A 21,209-nucleotide genomic window follows, 5' to 3' on the forward strand; every position below is an offset into this window, starting at 1 on the left:
CAGACCCCCCCCATCCCCCCGCCCAATCACACACGCACACACTCACAGCTCTTAATGATTCATGTGTCTGTTAGCCCTCCATAAATCACTCTATCTGCAGTCCCATCTATAATGAATGCATCCATACTCCATCTGTATGTGAGACGTATCTATAATTTAGACGTGTGTATACCCTCATCGCCCATGAACACCCCTGCGCTGTATCCATAATGGATGGCCCAAGGTAATTGATTGTGTGAAGTCGGTGGAGGCGTTTGCGGCGATTTCTGATTGAGTGCTGACATGGTGCTGGTCCCTCATCCTCCTCCACACTCTGCCAGTGCAGTGCTGAGCTTTAGGAGATTCTCCCTCAAGAGAAGCGAAGACGATGGTGCAGTCCTCACCACACTTCACTCCGATACTTTCCACAGAAATGACATCGCTGTGTTGTTTAATGCTTGGCGTGACTGTTGACTGCGTGACCGATTGTTCGTTTTTTACATTTTTTTCAGAAGATGTAACTTAGGTGGACACTAGTTAAACAGTCATCAGCTAAAGAAGATGCTAAATAACAGAGTTTGATGTAAATTCTCTTTTTTTGTAAGGACTGACCTGAATGTTGATATTGAGATTGAGACAGACATGGCATTCCTGATGACCCTGATCGTCTTGACTTTGTTCAGGCAGACATTAGTGTTGACATTTAGATAATCTGAATGGGACAGAAAGTGGTGGTGAAGTGTGGTTGAGGTGGACATGAGTGTTGACATTTGGCTAATATTGATGGAGCGTTGTTGTGTTGAGGCGTGTCTGCTGTGTTGTGCTCAGACAGACGTTGGTGTTGACGTTTCACTCATTCTGATGAGGCGGTCTCGTCTCAGCTTGCCGCGGCTCAGGTGGAGTTCGATTCGGCTTGGATGGAGTTTGATTCGCGTTCAGCGGGGCCTTGAGCAGCACAGGGGGCTGTTCTCCATCCTGTAAATGAGTCATCTCTCTTTCTCTCTCTCTGTCTCTGTATCCCTCACTCTCTCTCTCTTTCACTCTGGCACGCGCCCACAGCGGGGGCTCCACCCGACTGTGACTGTCATCGCTGAGGACGACTGCCATGCTCCACGGAACCCACAGTGAGGCAGACAGACCGAATTACTGTCATATCTGGACTGTGCGTCTCTCTGTGTGTGTGTGTGTGTGGGTGGGTTGGTGGGTATGTGTGTGCGTGTGTGTGTGTGTGCATGTGCTTATAGTTTGTGTGTGTGTAGAATGTTCCAAAGAAAGACTGATTGAGTTGGGATCTGTTTGAGGGTGTGTGTATGGGTGTGTGTTGGTGTCTGGCCAGAAACCACCAACAGTGAATCATTTTGTGTGTGTGTGTGTGTGTGTGTGTGTGTGTGTGTGTGTGTGTGTGTGTTTCTCCACTCCTCTGCACGTTAACTAAGAGCAGAGACTGACAGGCCCGCTGTGAAGCAGCTGAGTGCCAGAGACCGGCTGTTTGCCGGAGATGAGGAAAGTGCCCTTGAACTGCCATCTCTTTCTCTCTCTTCTCTCTCTTTTTCTCCCTCTCTCTTCCCTTTTCTCCCATCTATCTATCTATCTATCTATCTATCTATCTCTTTCTCTTCTCTCTCTCTTTCCTAAGCCACCTCTGACTGCAGTGTACATCACAGGTCATCAGACCTGGCCTTTAGATGTCATCCAAGCTTGTCCACCCAAGCCGGTTCACATAACTACATTGATATGTAATGGTTGTTGTTTTGTTATTTGTAGTGTAGAGTTTAGAGAGCAAAAGGCCATCCGGATCAGCTTCGGGGCAGGCTGTTCCCATGCAACAAGGGCCAAGTATGTCATTACTAGGAGTGCAGTAGTTTTACTTCAGCTTCACACAAGAATGAGAAAGAGTTCTACCCTCTCACTCGCTAGAGTGCTGTGATGCTCCTCCTGTTCCATGCTGCTGACAGTTCATGACTGTTTGATCACGCTGGATCTTTGTCAGGTCAAAGAGCCTGGACCTTGGTCTTCTGCTTTGATGTCCACCTGATGTCTTCGCAATACCTGATTGCAGAGCCTTGCGATGGATTCTGACTTATTTTTACTCCATGTGACTGGCTCTGTGTGAGTGTGTGTGTGCGTGTGTGCTTGTGTGTGTGTGTGTGTGTGTGTGTGTGTGTGCGTGCGTGCATGCGTACATGAATGTGTGTGTGTGTGTGTGTGTGTGTGTGTGTGTGTGTGTGTGTGTGTGTGAGTGTGTGTGTCTGTGTGTGTGCACCATACACTTTTCATCATTCCAGATGGGTGACTCAGGCAAATGTAAGACCCAGCCCAATCATATCCATCTCTCTCTTTGTAGTCGAAATTGGAATTAATTGTGCCGCTAATTAATTGCCCCACCGACCACTTATCCGCTGTCGTCTGTGTACACGCCGCTAATGATTTCTCTCACACACACACACACACACACACACACACACCTCATAAAGCAAGTCAGCTGGGGGCTGATGCCTAAACATAGATTATGCTAACGTGGGGCAGCTCGCTCCACGGCCCGTTGTCCGTGTTGTTGTAAGCGCCGTTTATGTTTAATGATTTGGGCCTGTTACAGATATGCAGCGCAAGGCACGTTACGTCCTGCGAAAGCGGCGCGCTGGGGGGGCTGCTTAACAAGCGTTAACAAGTGTGGTGGTGGCACTTCTCCCAGGGCCCACACGGGCTCCAACCTCAGCAGGGCCGCGGAGGATGATTGGTGCTCGTCCGAGATCTGTCGTCAGATCTGCCGTCAGATCTGCTGTTCTTCTCTAGAAGGAAGGGTGGGTGGATGGGGGAGGGGGATGGGGATAGGTTGAGTTGGCATGTGGGGGTAGACCCACAGCTTGGCGTCACTGGCATGGCGCCAGAGGCCTGGGCATGCGGTGGTCTCCCTCGGGCCACTGCTCTTCCTCATCCTCCTCTTCCTCCTCGGCGCCCTCTGAGCCCTCACCTTTCTTTCCGGTAATCCCTCTGTCATCCCTCGCTAGCCTAGCCAAGAGCGATCGGCCCGCGCATGAATTAACAACTGTTGAAATCTTGAACTGGCGTGGTGCTGAAGTGCAGGCAGCCAGTGCTATATTTAGCCATGCGTTAGTAACCCTCCCTTCCTCTCTCACCCACTCTCTCTGTCTCTTTCTCTCTCTTCCTCTCTTACCCACTCTCTCTCTCAGTGTGTTCCTTGCTTGTCTCTCTCCTCTCTCTCTCCCCCTCTCTCTCTCTCTTCTCTCTCCCTCCCCAGTGTCTCTTTCAGCCTCCTTTAGTTCTTACAGACACTATTTCTACTTTACATTGATTTTCTGATGATTTTTTTTTTTCTGTGCCGTTATTTGAAATGTTTGTGTGTTTGGGCGAGAGAGAGAGAAAGAGGATGAAAAGGGTGTGTGTGTGCGTGTGTGCATGTGTGTGTGTCTGTGTGTGTGTGTGTGTGTGTGTGTGTGTGTGTGTCTGTGTGTGTGTGTGTCTGTGTGTGTGTGTGTGTGTGTGTGTGTGTGTGTGTGTTTATATAAGAACCATTTTGGTGCTTTTAGATTTGCTCTGAATAATTGATGCTGTGTCGTACACCAATGACTTTTTTTATAATCAGCGGTTTGGATGTTTGTTTGCTCCCAAACATTTGAAAAAAGCCAAGAGGCATCTGTGACCGGAGCGGAGCTGCAGAGGAAGACCTTAACACTGTGGGTCTGATTTGGACCGTGAAACAAACACCGGGCAGAGAGCCAGTCGCCAGAATGCGCATTGTGCATTGAATGTAAATCCTCCTTCACCAGACCTTGTCAAATGGTCACAGTGTCTTTGTTGGCTCTGGAATCCCAAAGTTGGAGCTGGATTCAGAAAGCCCCCATTTTGGGCTGGACCAGTGAATACACCTCCTCTATGTTTATGTCATCCCCTTTCTCCAGTGGGGTCAGTCAAGTGCAGTGGTCAGATTCTTTGACATGGCATGCATAAACACATAGACACAACCACAAATACAAGAGGCTTGGAATGAATTGGACCACTGTTAGCCTGTGTGAAGTTTCAGGTGGTCTGAGTCATAGGCGATGAGTCATAGTTTGGGCCAAGGTGTATATGTAAAGGCAGAAAAATCAGTCGAACATTTATGCTGTCATTCAATCAGTGATGCAAACAAACGGAAAGCAGAAAAGGAAACTATTTGGTAACACTTTACTTGACGGGTGAGTTCATAACATATTAATAGCAGCTGTCATAAACTGCACATAAAGCAGTCATGACAGTTTCATGAGACATGACTCAACATTCATACCAAACCTTTCATGAATGAGGAAGACAGAACGACGAAAACTTAAAAATAAAAGTCCAACAATCGCAAAGCAGCATTGCCGTTTTTGTTCCAAACCTCTTACCTGATCACATCACATCTGAGTCAATGGGCTACTCCAGTGCCAAAAAGACAGAACATGGTCAAGCAAATAATTTTTGTTTCATAAAAATGTATTTGTTTTATGATGTAACCTTTGCAGATGTTATCTCATCTTTTGCTACTGGGAATGTCCAACCGTTCCAGGTTACACAAATACGGGTCAGCTGAATGTAGGCTAGTTTACCTCCCAGTGTTAAACTCAGTGATTACGAATACTTCACAACTTGTATAGTAAAGTGACATTCGATGTAGACTTCATAAGATATTCATGAAATATTTACAAAGGCTAGAGAGATTAAATTAATGGTATCCAGAAGTTATTGTCGTTCTGTCTTCCACATTCATGAAAGGTTTGGTATGAAGGTTGAGTCATGTCTCATGAAAAAGTGATGAATGCTTTATGTGCAGTTTATAACAGCTGCTATGAATGTGTTATGAACTCAACCGTCAAGTAAAGTGTTACCAACTATTTTAACTAAAGACCAACACCAGAGACACACTTTAAGGACCGAATGCCCTGTGTGTGTGCTCAGTGATGTCTGTGATGCCTGATAAAAATTGGGGAGACATCAATCAGCAGATAAGGGAGAGACAAATGTCCGATCCTCTTTCTTTGGCAAATCATTATTTAAGCAAGCGAGCCTCTCAAGCATTGTGATTTAGCCTTAATTTGTCTGGCAATGCATCTTTTCTTCCTCCCCCTCCTCCTCCTCCTCCTCCTCCTGAGGGATGGATGGAAGAAACAAAGACTCTGGGAGAGAGAGGAAGAGAATGAAGTGTTCAATTAAGGGAGCGAGATAGAGCCGTGGCTGGTGCGGAGGCTCCAGGTAGCCACTCTGTCTTCTGGAGAGCGCGCGGCGCGTGGTCCTCCTGGTGGGGCGTCCACGAATGGGAAGCACTTACAGATTAAAGTCATGCATCATTCATCGGGCTCACACCTGCAGACATGCGCGCGCATGCTCAGACACACACATTGCGTAGACACACACACACACAAACGCAGAAACACAAAGACACAGGCTCACACACACACACACACACGCTGAAACACAAAGACACAGGCTCACACACACAAAACATTCACGCTTGAAAAAAGAGGCAGCTGCACACACCAACAGGAGCAAAACAAATGCACTCACACATATCATGGATCATGGATTACTTGTTACCACCCACATGCACATAGCCTACACACATACAAGCATGAGCAAAACACTACACATACACACACACACACACACACACACACACACACACACACACACACACGTACACACGCACACACGCACACACACACGCATGCACATGCATAAATATTAATTTAGCCCTTATGTGCTATTTTTAATACACAGGCCACCATTCTAAACAGTGGCAGCTATGAATCTGTTAGTGAATACTTTGAACCCAGGTCTACCAGCCATCAATCCAGCCATTATCTCTACCTTTTTACCCTACCCACAATTACTGTCATTTATGGCCAGCGGGAGCTGACTCTGCCCCTCACCGACTCTTGGTCAATTGTGGGAGCCATTGTTGATTTTTATGGGAAGGCCTGCATTTGTGGCGGTATAATGAAATACGCTCCCTCTCACTCTCTCTCTCTCTCTCTCTGTCTCTCTGTCTCGCTCTGAGCTGAGGGCCCGAATTGAATTACCGACTGCAGTGCCAACGGCCATGTTGACAGCATCCCTGATTACCACGTGTTTGAAGCCCGGATCCGATTCATATTTATGGCGCCGCGAAGTCGTCATTTTTCTAATTCCGTGTCGCTACAACCTGCGCGGGGCCGGAACAGATCAATTTGGATAAGAGCTCTGGCAAACATTGGTGCAGGGGAGCGGCTGGCCCTCCGCCGCTGGGGCTACGGTGCCGATAAGAGCCCCTTATTGATTAGCTGTTTGAGCTGTTGCCCAAACTCATTACTTTTTTTAAACAGCGAGTTTAGCGGTAGGAATTGTAAGTGTGCCTCGTGCCGCATGCGCCTGGGCACCCCCTCTGAGGCTTGCCTGTACAGGAAGATGAGATATCATCACAGATAGAGAGAGTTTTTTTTCCTATTCTTTTAGTTTTTAATTTTCTCATAGATGCTGAAGTGATATAGGTAAAATTAAATTACCTCTAGTTTATTGGAAAAATATATTATTTTTTGTTGGCTTGGGGTACATAAAGAGGCGGGAATTGTGGAGCCTGGGATTTTGTGTGTGTGTGTGTGTGTGTGTGTGTCTGTGTGTGTGATTGCAATGAGCTCAAAGCAAACAGAGTAGGCATGGTGTTTGATTTCTCCGTGGCTCTATCTTGGCTCTCTCAATTATCAATGTGTCCTTCTGGGAGTGCAAGGCCAAAAAAGCTCACCCAGTTGTCTGCCTTGTTGCAGAGACAATTGCAGTCCAGCACCTGGAGTCAGCAGGGGTGGCAGTTAATAAAGCTTGGCCTTTGTAAATGTAAATGGCTTTGGTTATGGACTCCAAGTTAGATGAATCCATTTTCTCTCTTTTTTTCTGATCTCAGTGACAGTGGGCTCTCTATTCTACCTTAAAATGGCACTGTCGACTGAGTAAAACGTCCTAGCATTTTAGAATACCTAGAACCTATTTCAATTATCACATTTTGTGCAGGAGAGCTATTTAATACAATGACGATAACTTGGTTTTGGAGAGAGTTATGAGGACAATACATCACCACCACCAACACAGGCCTCACAATAACATGTCATTTCACCCCGTAGGTGCACCGTACATGGTAACACTGATGTTGTTATTAGATCGGACAGTTATGGACCCTAATTCATTGTTTTTGGGCTTTATTCAAATGGCGCATTTATACTCTGGACTGGCTTTTGTCCTGTGGCAGTGTGGGCATTCAGAATTTGGGAATATTAGCACTAATGAGAATGCTGTGGTCTAACTCTCTGGATGAGACGCATATATATTCAGCCCGTGTGCTTGCTGCTTGCCAAATTAATATCTATTGTGTCGCTGGCTGTGCTTCTGTCTCTCTCTCTCGCTCCGTCGCTGTCTCTGTCGGGAAAGTTCACCGTGTTAATATCTCACACTCGCTCGTTTCGGTTTCTCCAAGGCACTTTGGCAGCACGCAAGACTCATCTTTCGAACAGTGGCCGTTAATGAAGGCGCCTGTCACTAACAGACACGTTCTCCCCTCCGCACGGGCAGACAAGGAGGCTCGGATAATGGAGAGGTGAGTAATTATAAGCCGTGGAATGAAAACGAAAAGCACAGACATTGATGGCGGATCGGTGTCCTTTTGAGCAAGGTGACGAGAGCAGCCGACCTGCAGTGGGCTCAGGTTATCTTTAATCACCGGGCCCATTCTGTGCTATTTTGGGCTAGGCAGCCTGCATGTAGCACCTGTCGCTGTGGAGCACAGGGGAGTGTGGAACTGGTCCAGACGGCGTGCTATGGCAACAGCCCATTGGCAGAGTAAACAGTGTCAGAGGGTAGGGACACGTGATGACATTAACCCACAGAAGAGAGGTGTGGACAAGACCTCTTTAGAGTTTACATGGCTAGTTCCTTTAAGAAGAATCTGAGGAATATACCTGTTGACAATAGCTTGACTGTCTGTTCATGGATAGTATGTTATAGTATAGTCATGGATAGCACATTATGTGTGTGTGTGTGTCAGTGTGTGTCCATGCATGTGTGTTTGTGTGTATCCATTGCAGAAGCAGAGAATTAGGAGATAATTTTATCGAGGGTGCGGATGCGATATTTAATGAAGCCATGGCAACAATTCACTTCAATATTCGCTCCCAAAAGCCTTTGTTGTGGGCTGCAGATTCACACACCCAACCTGGCCCCTCTCTCAGCTCTATCCTGCCTGTTAAAACGAAGCACCAAAGAGCAGGAATGAGACCGAGGCAGACAAGACAGGAGAGAGAGACACGTCGTGTTCCTGACCTGATCCTGCGGGCCACGCTATCACTCACTGTCAGGGATTAAACAAGTAGCCAGGTACGCTATCGATCCCTCCCTGTGGCTGTCGCCCCAACGTTGGCCCAGCAAGACTCAATCTCACAAGCTACGTTTGTTATAGAGGGGAAGATTAAAACACACACACACACACACACACACATACACACACATACATACACAGACACACACTCACAGACAGACACACACAGAGAAACACACACAGATACACTTTTTGTTGGGGAGGGGAAGATTGAACACACACACACACACACACACACACACACACATGTGCAGCAGAAGAAAGCGAGATGCCGTTAATGCTTTCAGACAGCCTCGAAATGATGGCCCCCAGAGGGATGGACACAGAGGCGAGGCCTGTGCCAATATCACATGCAATCAATAGCCAAGTCAGAAGCCTCAGAACATCAGCGAGCCTCACAGACAGACCTCATGCAGAGTCCATGCAGCCCTCATTAGATGGACTTGTGGACACATCGTCCGCATGTAGCCACTTTTGAGGTTTGTGTATGGACACAGTGAATTGATGGAAAAGTCTTTGTAAGCCTATATATTGTAACTAGAAACCAGGGTGTATTGTAAGAGATTAAAAGTGACTACACATGCGTACAGTAGCAGTACATGCTCTTCTGACAAATATTTCTATGTCAGTGTGCATTCATAATAAATCAAAAGCAAGTACTGTTGGAAAAAAAAGACTATACAGTATGTCTTGTACATATAATGATGTGAATTTGACCTAGTTTTATGACAGATGTTGTGTAGCATATAGAAATAATTCTCTGCAGTTTCAAATGGACTTAATGAGACCTTGGCCTGACATCCTGACTAGTGGTTTGGCTGTTTTGGTGTGGGGTCTTCATTTTGGATCATGCATAGCCTTTGGGCTGAATTGGTGCAGAGCCCTTTTTCTGGCTGGCCTGTTCAGTCATATTTTTAAACGGTGAGGCTCAGCTCTGCTGGACCAATCTGGGTCAGTTTCCCCTCATACGCTGCTGGTGTGGTGGTAGATTGTGCTTACAGGGCTAATTAGCCAGACATGAGGAAAACGGGCCAACACGCTAACCAGACACTTTGGGCTATTCAAGCTGCCAAAAGCTAACCAGCATCCCTTTTTGCATTCACAGATGGACCTCGGCCCTCGCAAAAGGAGATCATATCTCTGCGTGCGTTTATGCTGTTGTTCCTCAAGCAGCTTATCCTGAAGGTGAGTCTCTCTCTCGCTCTCTTTCTCTCTCTCTCTCTCTCTCACTCACTCACTCACTCACTCACTCACTCACTCACACACACACACACACACACACACACACACACACACACACACACACACACACACACACACACACACACCCATCACATCCACAGGGTCCCATGTGTCCCAAGCTTTAAAGACTTTTGAACAACTTTTTTTCTACTTTATCACAGATTATGCATCATGGCCTTTAATGCAGCTTTTCCTCTGTGACAGAGTTTACCGTCAAGAGAATGATTACTATCTTCTTATGTCATCATAGATCTGTCAGACTAAGCACAGTTTACTTCACTTTCACATCTTAGTCTAACCTGTTACCAAATTTGAATTTACTCTGAGAGTCCGTCTGGAAAGGAGCCCTTTGACGCCTGTTTGCTGTTTTAATGCTTCCACAGGAGTAACCAGAAGTGAAATTAAACTTAAATCTGTGTATTAAAGTCTTACCAAATCGTTTCAGAAGTGCAGCAAACGTATATTTCTTGAAACAAAAGGTTTTAAATGCCGTTGTTTACTCAATTCCAAAGAAAATACACAATTTTGGTGATTTGGAAAAAGACGTCAATGGGCTCCTCTCCAGATCAACCAATTTGCTAACAGGTTCATCTTGGTTGACCCAGGTCAGCCAAAAGCTTTAACAGATGTGCAGACTCAAAGGAGTCAGTCACAAACTGTTTTTAAAGCTGCCCTGTATCTTTACGAAAATATATGTCCCTTCGTGAATTTAAAGTGTACTTACTCAGAAACAAGTAATATGTTGTATTTCCTCTTATCGATTTCTAAATTTGTTTCTATCAGAAAAATCATATTGCATGACCTCAGCGTGCTCATGTAAAGAATGCATCATTTCAGCAAGTGTGGTGGTCTTGAGAGACATGCTTTCAGTCCCCTCCTTCTCCATCATGCTGAGTGGGAAGCGTGGCTTAACCTGAAGAGCCATTATTATTATCAGAGAAGGCTGGCGTTTCAGATGAAAGTCATGCTGAAGGCACGGCTCAGGACTCTCCCTTATGCAGACCATTATAAAGAGTGAGAGACGTCGGCAGGACATAAAGGACAGAACAAAAACACTTGCCAATCCCGTAATGGCAGAGTGACATGGCCGCTCACTTTGCCAGTGGAGGATCACATGGGCTTAGAGCAGAGCAGCGGGTAGAGCTCCTCTAATGCCATGGACAGTCCAGCTCGCCTCCTCACATAATTACCCTGTAGCCCATGAGACCGCTCTCCAGGAGACTTTCCCTGCCCTGCTCTGTCCAACACCCTCTGTTAAGTAACTGTTCTTACACACATACAGACACACACACACACACACACACACACACACACACACGCACACACGCACACAGACACACACACAGAGTCCCAATGACCTTCCAATACCCCTGCACCTGGATATCAGGGCAACATCGGGGCCAGATTTGGGGGCTGTGTCTGTATCCCACCGTCGGCTCCTCCACTGAGCTTGGCTCCGCCCACCGTGGGGGCCACACACTAACAGCAATTACCTCTCAATCTGTTCCCCTTCCCGCCCAGTAATGGGAAAATCTGCGCTCTCATCGAGGCGAAAAAAAGTGTTTTCGCCACACGAAGGGTCCTCGGCGGGCCAATTTTTGATTACAGGCTGTGTCGTGTCAGACCGAGAGCCAGACATGGAATGTTCGCTGTGTTCCTGTGGCGAAAATCTGCCATGAACATCGGCAGTCAAAAAATGGAAAATAGGAAAGCAAGAGATAAAGAAAGAGCGGGAAAGGAGTGGTGTTTATTGTATTCTGGAGCTAGACATATTTTTGGTCCCCAAGATATTACTCTGTAGCAGGAGAATTCTATCTGTAAACTTTCACAGATTGTGTACTGGCTGCAGGCAGCAATGTACATGCCACTGTTGTGTCGGCACATTTTGTAGCATTTGATCTCTCTCTCCCTCTGTCTCTCTCACTCTATTCCCCCTTCTTCCTCTTATGTCTCTTTCCACTCTCTCTCCTCTCTCTCTCTTTCATTTTCCTCCTATTTCTCTACATCCTTCACCCCCCCTCTCTCTATCTCTCCTCACTTCTCTGTCCTGTGCTTCTCTCTCCTCCTCACTTGATCTCTCTCTCCTGGCCTGTCTTTTGAAGGACCGTGGGGTGAAGGAAGATGAACTGCAGAGCATCCTGAACTATCTGCTCACCATGAACGAGGTCAGTGGGCTCAGCAGCCTCCATTATGCCTCCGCTGTTGCCATGTCCTCCGGTGCACCAGCAGTCACAGGGGGAAAGTGTCTGATCGTGCCCTGGTCAAAATACTTAAGAGATTTCCATTCTGTGTGTGTGTACATGTGTGTGTGCGCAGTCTTCAAATATTTTGTTTATATGTGTTGAAAGGGTGTGTGTGTGTGTGTGTGTGTGACTTGCATATGGGTATCAGCAGTGCTATCAATAGAATACCCAGGAGGCAGCCTGACCCCCTCACATGTACTATAATCGTAATAAACGTCCCCCCCCCCCGGTTCTCCTCCATGTTCCCCGCCATAGGACGAGAACATCCACGATGTGCTGCAGCTCCTCGTGGCTCTCATGTCCGAGCACCCGGCCTCTATGATCCCAGCCTTCGACCAGAGGAACGGCATACGGTGAGCCCCAGGGAACACCCAGTGCACTTTAGCAAAACATAAACACTCATAAAAACCGTGGTACAGTAAGGAGTCATGTATGTACAGTATGTGCGGCAAGTGAGCCGCATTAATAATTTAGCTAAATCTGTATGAGTGTTAGTCTGTATGTTGCTGGAGACAATTTGCACATCTGTCAAGGGTAGCTGGCGAATGCGGAATCACACGCGGGAGTGAGTTTCCCGTGCGCAATGAAATATAAATGGTGCTCTGGCGAGTCATTCTCCCAGCCTGGTGGGAGGAAGTCCGTTCAGAGGAAGCGTACAGCAAACCCCCCATCCCCCCACCCTTTGATGAGGAAACTAATTTCATGGCAGAGCTAGGGGCTTACAACGAAGAGGAAACATCCTGTTCATTTTCTCAACAGGCGCAGCACAGCTCGTGATGCAGCCCGTCACAGCGAGTGCGAAAGCTGCTAGCCGAACGTCGGTATGGCTTTTAACGATTTCGTTATCCCTTTCGCAGGGTCATCTACAAGCTGCTGGCCTCCAAGAGCGAAGGCATCCGGGTGCAGGCCCTCAAGGTCCTCGGCTACTTCCTCAAACACCTGGGCCACAAGTGAGTATGGACTCCCCCCCCCTCCCACCCCCAAAGCCACACCAGTCTCCGCACACGGTACACACAAACTATCTTGTCTCCCACACTTGCGCGTTTATTAAATATGCATGGCCCGCGTGCGTCGGTGGAGTTGATGATTCCGACCGCCGCATGCTATAAAGAGCCTCATATGTCAGTCATTTTGAAAGGATCAGAGGAGACAGCTTCTCTCGCACTCTTAGGCGGTGTTATGGAGTTGATTATGCATGGGGGTGGAGGGCTGGGGGGGGGCTCTACAGTATGACTCGGGTGCAGTTCTTTCACTCACACACACACACACACACACACACACACACACACACACACACACACACATACCACTGCACTTCGTCTCCCTCCCGCATAGGGGTGATTAGGTCTGGCACGTGTTCATGGTTCTTGCAATTGATTCACATTGTCAGTGCATATCTCACTAGAGTGCAGCAGGAGGCTTAGAGGGAAGCTCGCTGTAGCAGGGCAGGCTTGAAGGCTGTGTGCTGTTCTCTCATACGCTATAGCAGGGCAGGCTTGGAGGCTGTGTGCTGTTCTCTCATCTAGGGCTCTTGCAGTGTTTCGCTCGTAGCCTGTGACAGCCACGGGTCTTGCTCTGCTAGCAGAAGATAAAATGGAGACGTAAATAAGAAATGAGTTGAGGGTCTGTGCATGCTGGCCAGAGCGGGAAGGCCAACGACAGCAGAGTATAGGGAGGGAGAGTGGAACAAGAGAGATGGATAAGAGGAAGATGAATTGAGGAGTACAGTTAGATTTGTGTTTTAGCACAGATTGGCAAAATTGCACTAATGGCATAATAAGAAGAAAGAGAGTGTTTTTTTTAATTAAAAGTAAATAAATTATGATCAGTACTACAAATTACGATTCACATGAAAATGGACCAATACACATGCCCACATCAATACACTCATTCACACACAGAAATGAAAAAGTAGAAACAATTAACAGAACATTACCGGTAATGCCTCTCTGCCTCACTGTCTCTCAGGCAACAGCAAACCCTCTCTTGTTCTCTCGCTCTTTCTCTCTCTCTCCCTCTCTTGTGTTCTCTCTGTTTTTCCTCCCCACTAACAAATGTGTTGATGGGAGCCCCTATTTTTCTCTCTCTTTCTTTCTCTCTCTCTCTCTATCGCTCTCTCTTTTCAGAGTTTTTTTTCCCCGTTGAGCCTCCTCCTTGCCCCAGCATGTCACAAACATAAAAGCTTCATCCTACCCGTTTGACTGACCACGAGGAACCAAACTCAACAACTCCGTCTTAGTCCTGTCAGTGAATCTGCCTCAATTAACTCTTAACAATCAGATTTAGGGAAAAAAAGCTCTGTGACAAACAGTATTTTTTAAAGAAAGAAACAACATACAATTTAACTAATTAGGAGACTTCTGGCTGTTGCTTTTCTGTCATGGCTTGTGATGATGGAGATCTAATTTGTATTGTGTTTTGATGTCATGTGTGCAAGAGCCTGTTGAAAATGATCAGGGGGTGTCAAGGGTGTGTTTAAGTAGATTCTAGACGTCCCTGTCCAGATGAGTGTTGGAGAATAGTACCTTCTTGTCCCGGTACACAGCTCGGTTCCCTTTATTCAGATCAGAATTGTTTGCCCAGTAGCCAGTCTTTTAAACAGACAGCAGTGGGAATGTTGCTTTGGAGATGTCTAGAGATATGCATGAGATTGACAGGAGCACAGCTCCCTCCTCTCTCTTTGACTTTGTCTCTTTCTCCTCCCCCTGACAACATGGTCTTTTCTCTCCGCCATTCCGCCATGGGAGATTGACACACAAAAGCGTCTGCACGTGCACTTGTTGCACTCCTCATCCACTCTGCAGCAAAACTGTCATTTTGGCCAGTGTGCGAGAGTGGCAGGAAGAGGGAGAGGAGGGGAGAGGAGAGGAGAGGAGGTGAGGAGAGGGGAGGAGAGAGGAGAGGAGGGGAGAGGAGGGGAGGGGAGAGGAGAGGAGAGAATGAGTCACCCGTTTGCCATTTTTCGCCTCTTTATCTTCATCTGTCGTTTTCCACATCTATGCATTTTGAGTGGATAAAAAAAATCCTCTCCCAGAGCTACTCTTCACCAAACAATTTGCCAACCTCAGACAAAAGGGGTATCTCTCTCTTTCTCTCTCTCTCTCTCTCTCTCTCTCTCCCTCCCTCTCTCTCTCTGCTTGTCAGAGATGTGCAGAGGTGTGTATAGAGGAGTTAGAGTTCAGGTTTGGTGTTGTGACAGGGAGTGAGCACAACACTGGCGCTTTGTCACAGTGAAAGAAGCATCGCTGGCGTGCTGACAGTGTTTCTGGATCTGCGTCTCGTTACTGTTAGTGGGGAATCGTGATGATGTAGCCTGACAGTTTTACTGTGTGTGTGTGTGTGTGTGTGTGTGTGTGTTTGTGTTTGTGTTCTACAGGAGGAAGGTGGAGATCATGCACACACACAGCCTCTTCACGTTGCTCGGGGAAAGGCTCATGTTGCACACCAACACCATCACTGTGACAATCTATAACACCCTCTACGAGGTAAAGTTTATCTCTCTCTCTTTCTCTCTCTCTCTTTCTTGTACACACACACACACACACACAGACACACACAGATTTCACATGACAATACAATTGACACTGTTACTTTCCTAACTTGTGTACTTTAGTTATGTGATAATGGATTATTCATCGCTATTTCCACCAACAGATTCTGACAGAACAGGTGTGCACACAGGTCGTGCACAAACCGCACCCTGACCCTGACTCCACAGTGAAGATCCAGAACCCAAGTATGTTCAACAGCCTTGGACGACACTCATAAATGTTATACTGTAGTTCTTTCCGGTGCTCACTGAATGGATAACTGCACTTTCTAATAAAAAGGCTTTAAAACTTTTGTGAGAAACACTAAAAGGTTTAATCTCCAAGAATAATTTCACATTTACTTACTTGTATCAGTGGATTTGCCAGGCGACTAGCCTAGAAACCTAGACGCGCCCCAAGCGGCAGCGAATTACATTTGCTGCCAGGGCTAGTCTAGCAACTCTCCGTTGGCTTGTGAGCTCCAGAAATCGAAACTTAATCAGGCCAATGGGAAATCGTGTATAAATTAAGTTAGGTGGGCTTAACATAATGATTGATGGCAGAGTTGCAGCGGTTTGGCTTGAATTCCCTGCTACTTGAAAACAAATAAGGCGGATGTTGCTGCTGGTGAACAGTGTGACACAAGTTAAAAGCTTTTATTAAGTTGGCAAGCGTTTGAACTAGCCAACTAGCTCCGCTGGTGGGAAACGCATGGGACTCATAAGCGCTGCCGCTGTCCTATTGCGTGCAGAGGGAATTTGAAAGACAACTGATTATCCCGCCCCTCGGACTGAGCACTGCGAACGGTGAGTGTCCAGACCCTACATTTTAATGTGGGTCTGGCTCGTCAGGCTACCAGGCGACTGTTGAATCCATGCTTTTTTGTTCAATAAATGCTGAAATGAGCGAAGTGCAATGGCTTGTAATGGTCTGTACAGTAATGGAGTGTCATTTTGAAATGGAAGTATATTGGATATCTACAGGGGCGCAGCTACCCATTTTTTGAGGGGTATGCAACAACAAATTGGCACACCCCCAAAAAAAAAAAAAAAAAAAAAAACACACAAACAACTAAAGTAAACTTAGTGCAAATTATTATTTTTTAAGAAATTCTGCCAATTTGAACTTGAAGTATTGTTAAATGGTGCATTGTCACTTTAAGACTTTAAGAGAGTCTAAACGGTTCTCATAACGTCCTTTTGCCAGCTGTTGCTCACAAAGGATAAGGCTGATAGCCTTTGTTTGCCACATTATCAGCACAATATTAAGCTATTAATATTAGGATTGTTAGGAAATGGAAACATGTGATGAGTTGTTGCTAGCGTGACATTTCTGTTTGCAGTTTGCCATTAAAAGTTCAGTATGAGCATGGCAGCCACCTAGCTATCTTAATGGAATAGGTTATGTTTCAATCGTCATATGCTTAGCAAACGCTAGTTAACATGAATATTTGCAAGCCTCCAAGCACAGACGTCACACTTTAAATCCTACCTGTTGCTTTTCACCATCCACTTATTTAACTACTGTCGCATCCCTTGACATCCCATTTCATTTTCCTCTTTCTTTTTCTATGTTTAGCCCCCGACAGCTTTTTTTTGCTGTATCCATCTTTTTCCATAGACGAAAACTGCTCACTCAGCGCTCACGGCACCCCCACCTTTTTTATGTCAACATTCTATGATGGAATCTTATGAGATAGGGCGCCTACTCTAGCCTGTTAGTCCCTAAAATGTTATCTAACATTGAGGAAATGCAGAAATGATTTAGAAACGTACAACAGTAGCTACATATAGAATTTACCAAATATATTATTATTAAAAAATTTTTTACCATCGCTTTGGTGCCCACCCACTTTTTGCGCCACTGGACATCTATTTACACAGATTACTTGGATTAGGTTTGTTTAGATTAACTCAAATCCAGCTCAATTGATCCATATAACACCACTTATAGTGCATGGTAAGAAGAAAGGGTAAACGTTTAATCCATAGACAAATTAAAATGACATCATATTATATATAATAGATTATAGAGAGTTCTAGTTGTGCCAGATTGCATAGGAATTAGAGGTCATAGCCTGGTTTATACAGTATACAATTTTGGAGATGTGTTTTCTATCTCAAAGCCCTGATATCCTGGTGTCCACCTTGAAGATGACACACTTATGAAAGACTAGAATAAATACAGTAATTATACCAACAGTGATTTTGATGGGAAAAAAAAGCTTTAAGAGCCCTGTTTAAGAAAGACTGACTTTTGGGTTGGAGCCCTGTTTACAGCAAGTCACTTCAGTCTTAGCTAACCAGGACACATAGACTGCCCCTGCTCTAAAAGCATATAATTAAACACCATGCAAAGACAGCCTCTTTTTCCATATATTTTAGGGAGCCTGGTTCTAAATTCACCATTCCCTGCAGGCGGAACGAGCTTAGTAAAGCTAACAAACAGAAATGAGACACATCTGTCTATTTACACAACATTTAGTAAAGGCTGTAAACAAAGTCCTGACTCTACAGTGGTGTGGGAATGAGAGTCCAGTAACTAAGCTGTGTGTGTGTGTGTGTGTGTGTGTGTGTGTGTGTGTTTGTGTGTGTGTGTGATTGGTGTGCCTGCAGTGATCCTGAAGGTGGTGGCCACGCTGCTGAAGAACTCCACCCCCAGCTCTGAGCTGATGGAAGTGAGGCGGCTCTTCCTTTCCGACATGATCAAGCTCTTCAGCAACAGCCGCGAGAACAGGCGGTGAGTGACCACTCACCTTCCTCACTGGTCCCTCTCTTCTCTCCCTTTTATTCCCTCTCTTCTCTCCTCTTATTCCCTCTCTTCTCTCCTCTTATTCCTCTCTTCTCTCCTCTTATTCCCTCTCTTCTCTCCTCTTATTCCCTCTCTTCTACTCTACTCTGCTCTCTTCTCTTTTTTTCCTTTCCGCTGCTCTCATTCCCTCTCCTCTCCTCTCCTCTCCATTCCCTCCCTTCTACTCTGCTCTCCTCACCTTTCCTCTCCTCTCCTCTCTTCTCTCTCCTCTCCTCCCTTCTCTTCTCTCTGCTCTCCTCTCTCTCCTCTCTTCACCTCTCCTGTCCTCTCAGGCAGTCTGCTCCCATCTCACCTCTCCTCTCCTCTCCTCTCTTCTCCTCTCCTCTCCTCCCTTCTCTTCTCTCTGCTCTCCTCTCCTCTCCTCTCTTCACCTCTCCTCTCCTCTCCTCTCTTCACCTCTCCTGTCCTCTCAGGCAGTCTGCTCCCATCTCACCTGTCCTCTCCTCTCCTCCTTCTCTTCTCTCTTCTCTCTCCTCTCCTCCCTTCTCTTCTCTCTTCTCTCCTCTCCTCTCCTCTCCTCTCCTCTCCTCTCTTCACCTCTCCTCTCCTCTCCTCTCCTCTCTCCTCTCTTCACCTCTCTCCTCTCCTCTCCTCTCCTCTCTTCATCTCTCCTCTCCTCTCCTCTCTTCACCTCACCTGTCCTCTTCTCTCTGCTCTCCTCTCCTCTCCTCTCCTGTCCTCTCCTCTCCTCTCTTCATCTCTCCTCTCCTCTCCTCTCTTCATCTCTCCTGTCCTCTCCTCTCCTCTCCTCTCCTCCTCTCTTCATCTCTCCTCTCCTCTCCTCTTCATCTCTCCTGTCCTCTCCTCTCCTCTCCTCTTCATCTCTCCTCTCCTCTCCTCTCCTCTCCTCTCTCTTCATCTCTCCTGTCCTCTCCTCTCCTCTCCTCTCTTCATCTCTCCTGTCCTCTCCTCTCCTCTCCTCTCCTCTCCTCTCTTCATCTCTCCTGTCCTCTCCTCTCCTCTCCTCTCTTCATCTCTCCTGTCCTCTCCTCTCCTCTCCTCTCTTCATCTCTCCTGTCCTCTCCTCTCCTCTCCTCTCTTCTCTTCATCTCTCCTCTCCTCTCCTCTCCTCTCTTCATCTCTCCTGTCCTCTCCTTTTCTGTCCTCTGTTCTCTGCTCTCCATCCATCTCTCATCCTTTGTTGTCCTCTCTCTCTCTCCTCTCTCTCTCTCCTCTCATCTACTTTTCTCTATTTCCCTCTGCTCTCCTCTATTCTCCTCTGTTTTCCTCTCATCTCATCTCATCTCATGTCCTCTTATCCCTTTGTTCTCCCCTTTTCCAATGTGTCCTGTCCTTCGACCTTGTGCGTTATCAAACTCTTTGTGACATTTCATACAGTAACATTGATGGTTCTGTGTGGCTCACAATCATCCTCTGAATCTGTGGCCACTTCTTCTCTCTTCCCTTCGGGTCTCCATCTTTTCTGCTGTGCTCTCTTTCACTTTTACAAATCGTTAGGCTTGTATGGCTTTATTCAGAGAGGACAGTGGAGAGAGTGACAGGAAGCAAGTGAGGGAGAGAGATGGGATGGGATCGGGGAAATGACCCTGGTCGGACTTGAACCCGGGTCCCTGTGGGCACTTAGACACGAGCGTGGTGTGGTCAGTGTGCCAAATAGCCCTGTCCCCCTCTCCCTCTCATCTCCTCTTTTTGCTTTCATTCCTTAGACTCCCCATTGTTCTCTCTCTCCCTCCCTCTCCTCTCTCTCTCTCCCTATCCCTCCCTCTCCTCTCTCTCTCTCCCTCTCCCTCTCCCTCCCCCTCCCTCTCCGTCTCCGTCTCCGTCGCCATGATGGAGCTGTCGTGTGAGAGTCGTATGAACAGACGGCGAGGCTTCGGTACTCCCCTTCTCTCCCTCCTGCTCACCTTCCAAACTAATTATGCCTGTGATTAATGCATCAAAGAGGAAGAGTGAGGGGAAGAGAGGACGGTGTGCGGAAGGGGAAGGGGGAAAAAAAGCCATTGTTTCCCCTTGTTGTTGGCTGGTTAATGGGCTCCGCTCCATGCTAAATCATCCTTTAATTCATGGCATGTTCTTCAAGAGCAGATGTTTCAGTGATACGCTGTATTTACACAGGCACACACATACACACACACACACACACACATACATACACACACAGAGAGAGAGAGAGAGAGAGAGAGGAGAGAGAATTACATAAGCATTCTCCCATGACACACATACATACTACACATTCTCCCTTTCACCACTAGAGAAACACACACATACATATGCTCACACACACACACACACACAAAACACACACACACACACACACTCACTCACTCGTACACATATACACCAAGTACTAGCTCCCCAGCGCTACCACATAACATCCTGGTCACACAGCAGCGTCCAGGGCCCTGCTGGGTGACTTGAGGCTGCGGTGACCGTCCATCATCAGCCGCTGTCATGTGTCCATCCATCCATCAGCCATGGGCAGTGACAGGCTAAGCACCGGCCATCATACCACTTCATCTCATCCTTAATTAGGAGCATGGGAGGGAAGAGAGAAGCGAGGGAGCTAATGCCAGCTGATGGACTGCACCCCCCACCTCCCCCTTACCTCCCCACCGTAACAGCGTGGCACTGATGGTCTAGTGGCACGCAGCGTAATGACACGAAACAGCGTGGGGCGCTCGTCTAGAGTCACATTGAAAATGAACAGCTAATAATGGCCTGATGATGGATCTGGGAGATCGAGGAACAACGTGCTCTCTGTAATGAGCTGACAACGATGGCTGTTTATGATATGCTGATGATGTATTGACCCGAGAGGAGATTCCATTACCGGAGCTGCAGTAGGCTGATAGGTGTGGCGTGCAGCTAAAAAAAAAAAAACAGTCAAGGTCAGCAGTGACAGTAAGAGCCTCCCTCTGAACATGCCAGAGCAGTCAAGACTTTTTTGTAGGGCTGTCAAAATTACTGATTAATTTTGATTCATTAATTTGAGAAAAAATAACTGATAAAAAAAAATAGCCCAGATTAATAGATTCCGTATGACCTTTGACCCCGAACCGTTCTAGTTAG

General features: G+C 46.7%; 1 protein-coding gene across 1 annotated transcript in view; it reads left to right on the plus strand.

The window, feature by feature from the left end:
* LOC125307776 (neurobeachin-like) overlaps positions 1–21,209 on the plus strand; it is a 296,002-nt gene that overhangs the window by 110,681 nt on the left and 164,112 nt on the right. Inside the window, exons 14-20 of the mRNA XM_048263836.1 lie at positions 9,459–9,538; positions 11,698–11,760; positions 12,094–12,191; positions 12,696–12,788; positions 15,215–15,323; positions 15,493–15,574; positions 17,984–18,107. Of these exons, the coding sequence (XP_048119793.1) occupies positions 9,459–9,538; positions 11,698–11,760; positions 12,094–12,191; positions 12,696–12,788; positions 15,215–15,323; positions 15,493–15,574; positions 17,984–18,107 (649 nt within the window). The remainder of the gene's footprint in view (positions 1–9,458; positions 9,539–11,697; positions 11,761–12,093; positions 12,192–12,695; positions 12,789–15,214; positions 15,324–15,492; positions 15,575–17,983; positions 18,108–21,209) is intronic.

The sequence above is a fragment of the Alosa alosa genome, chromosome 15 (assembly GCF_017589495.1).
Source record: "Alosa alosa isolate M-15738 ecotype Scorff River chromosome 15, AALO_Geno_1.1, whole genome shotgun sequence".
NCBI classification, from domain to species: domain Eukaryota; kingdom Metazoa; phylum Chordata; class Actinopteri; order Clupeiformes; family Clupeidae; genus Alosa; species Alosa alosa.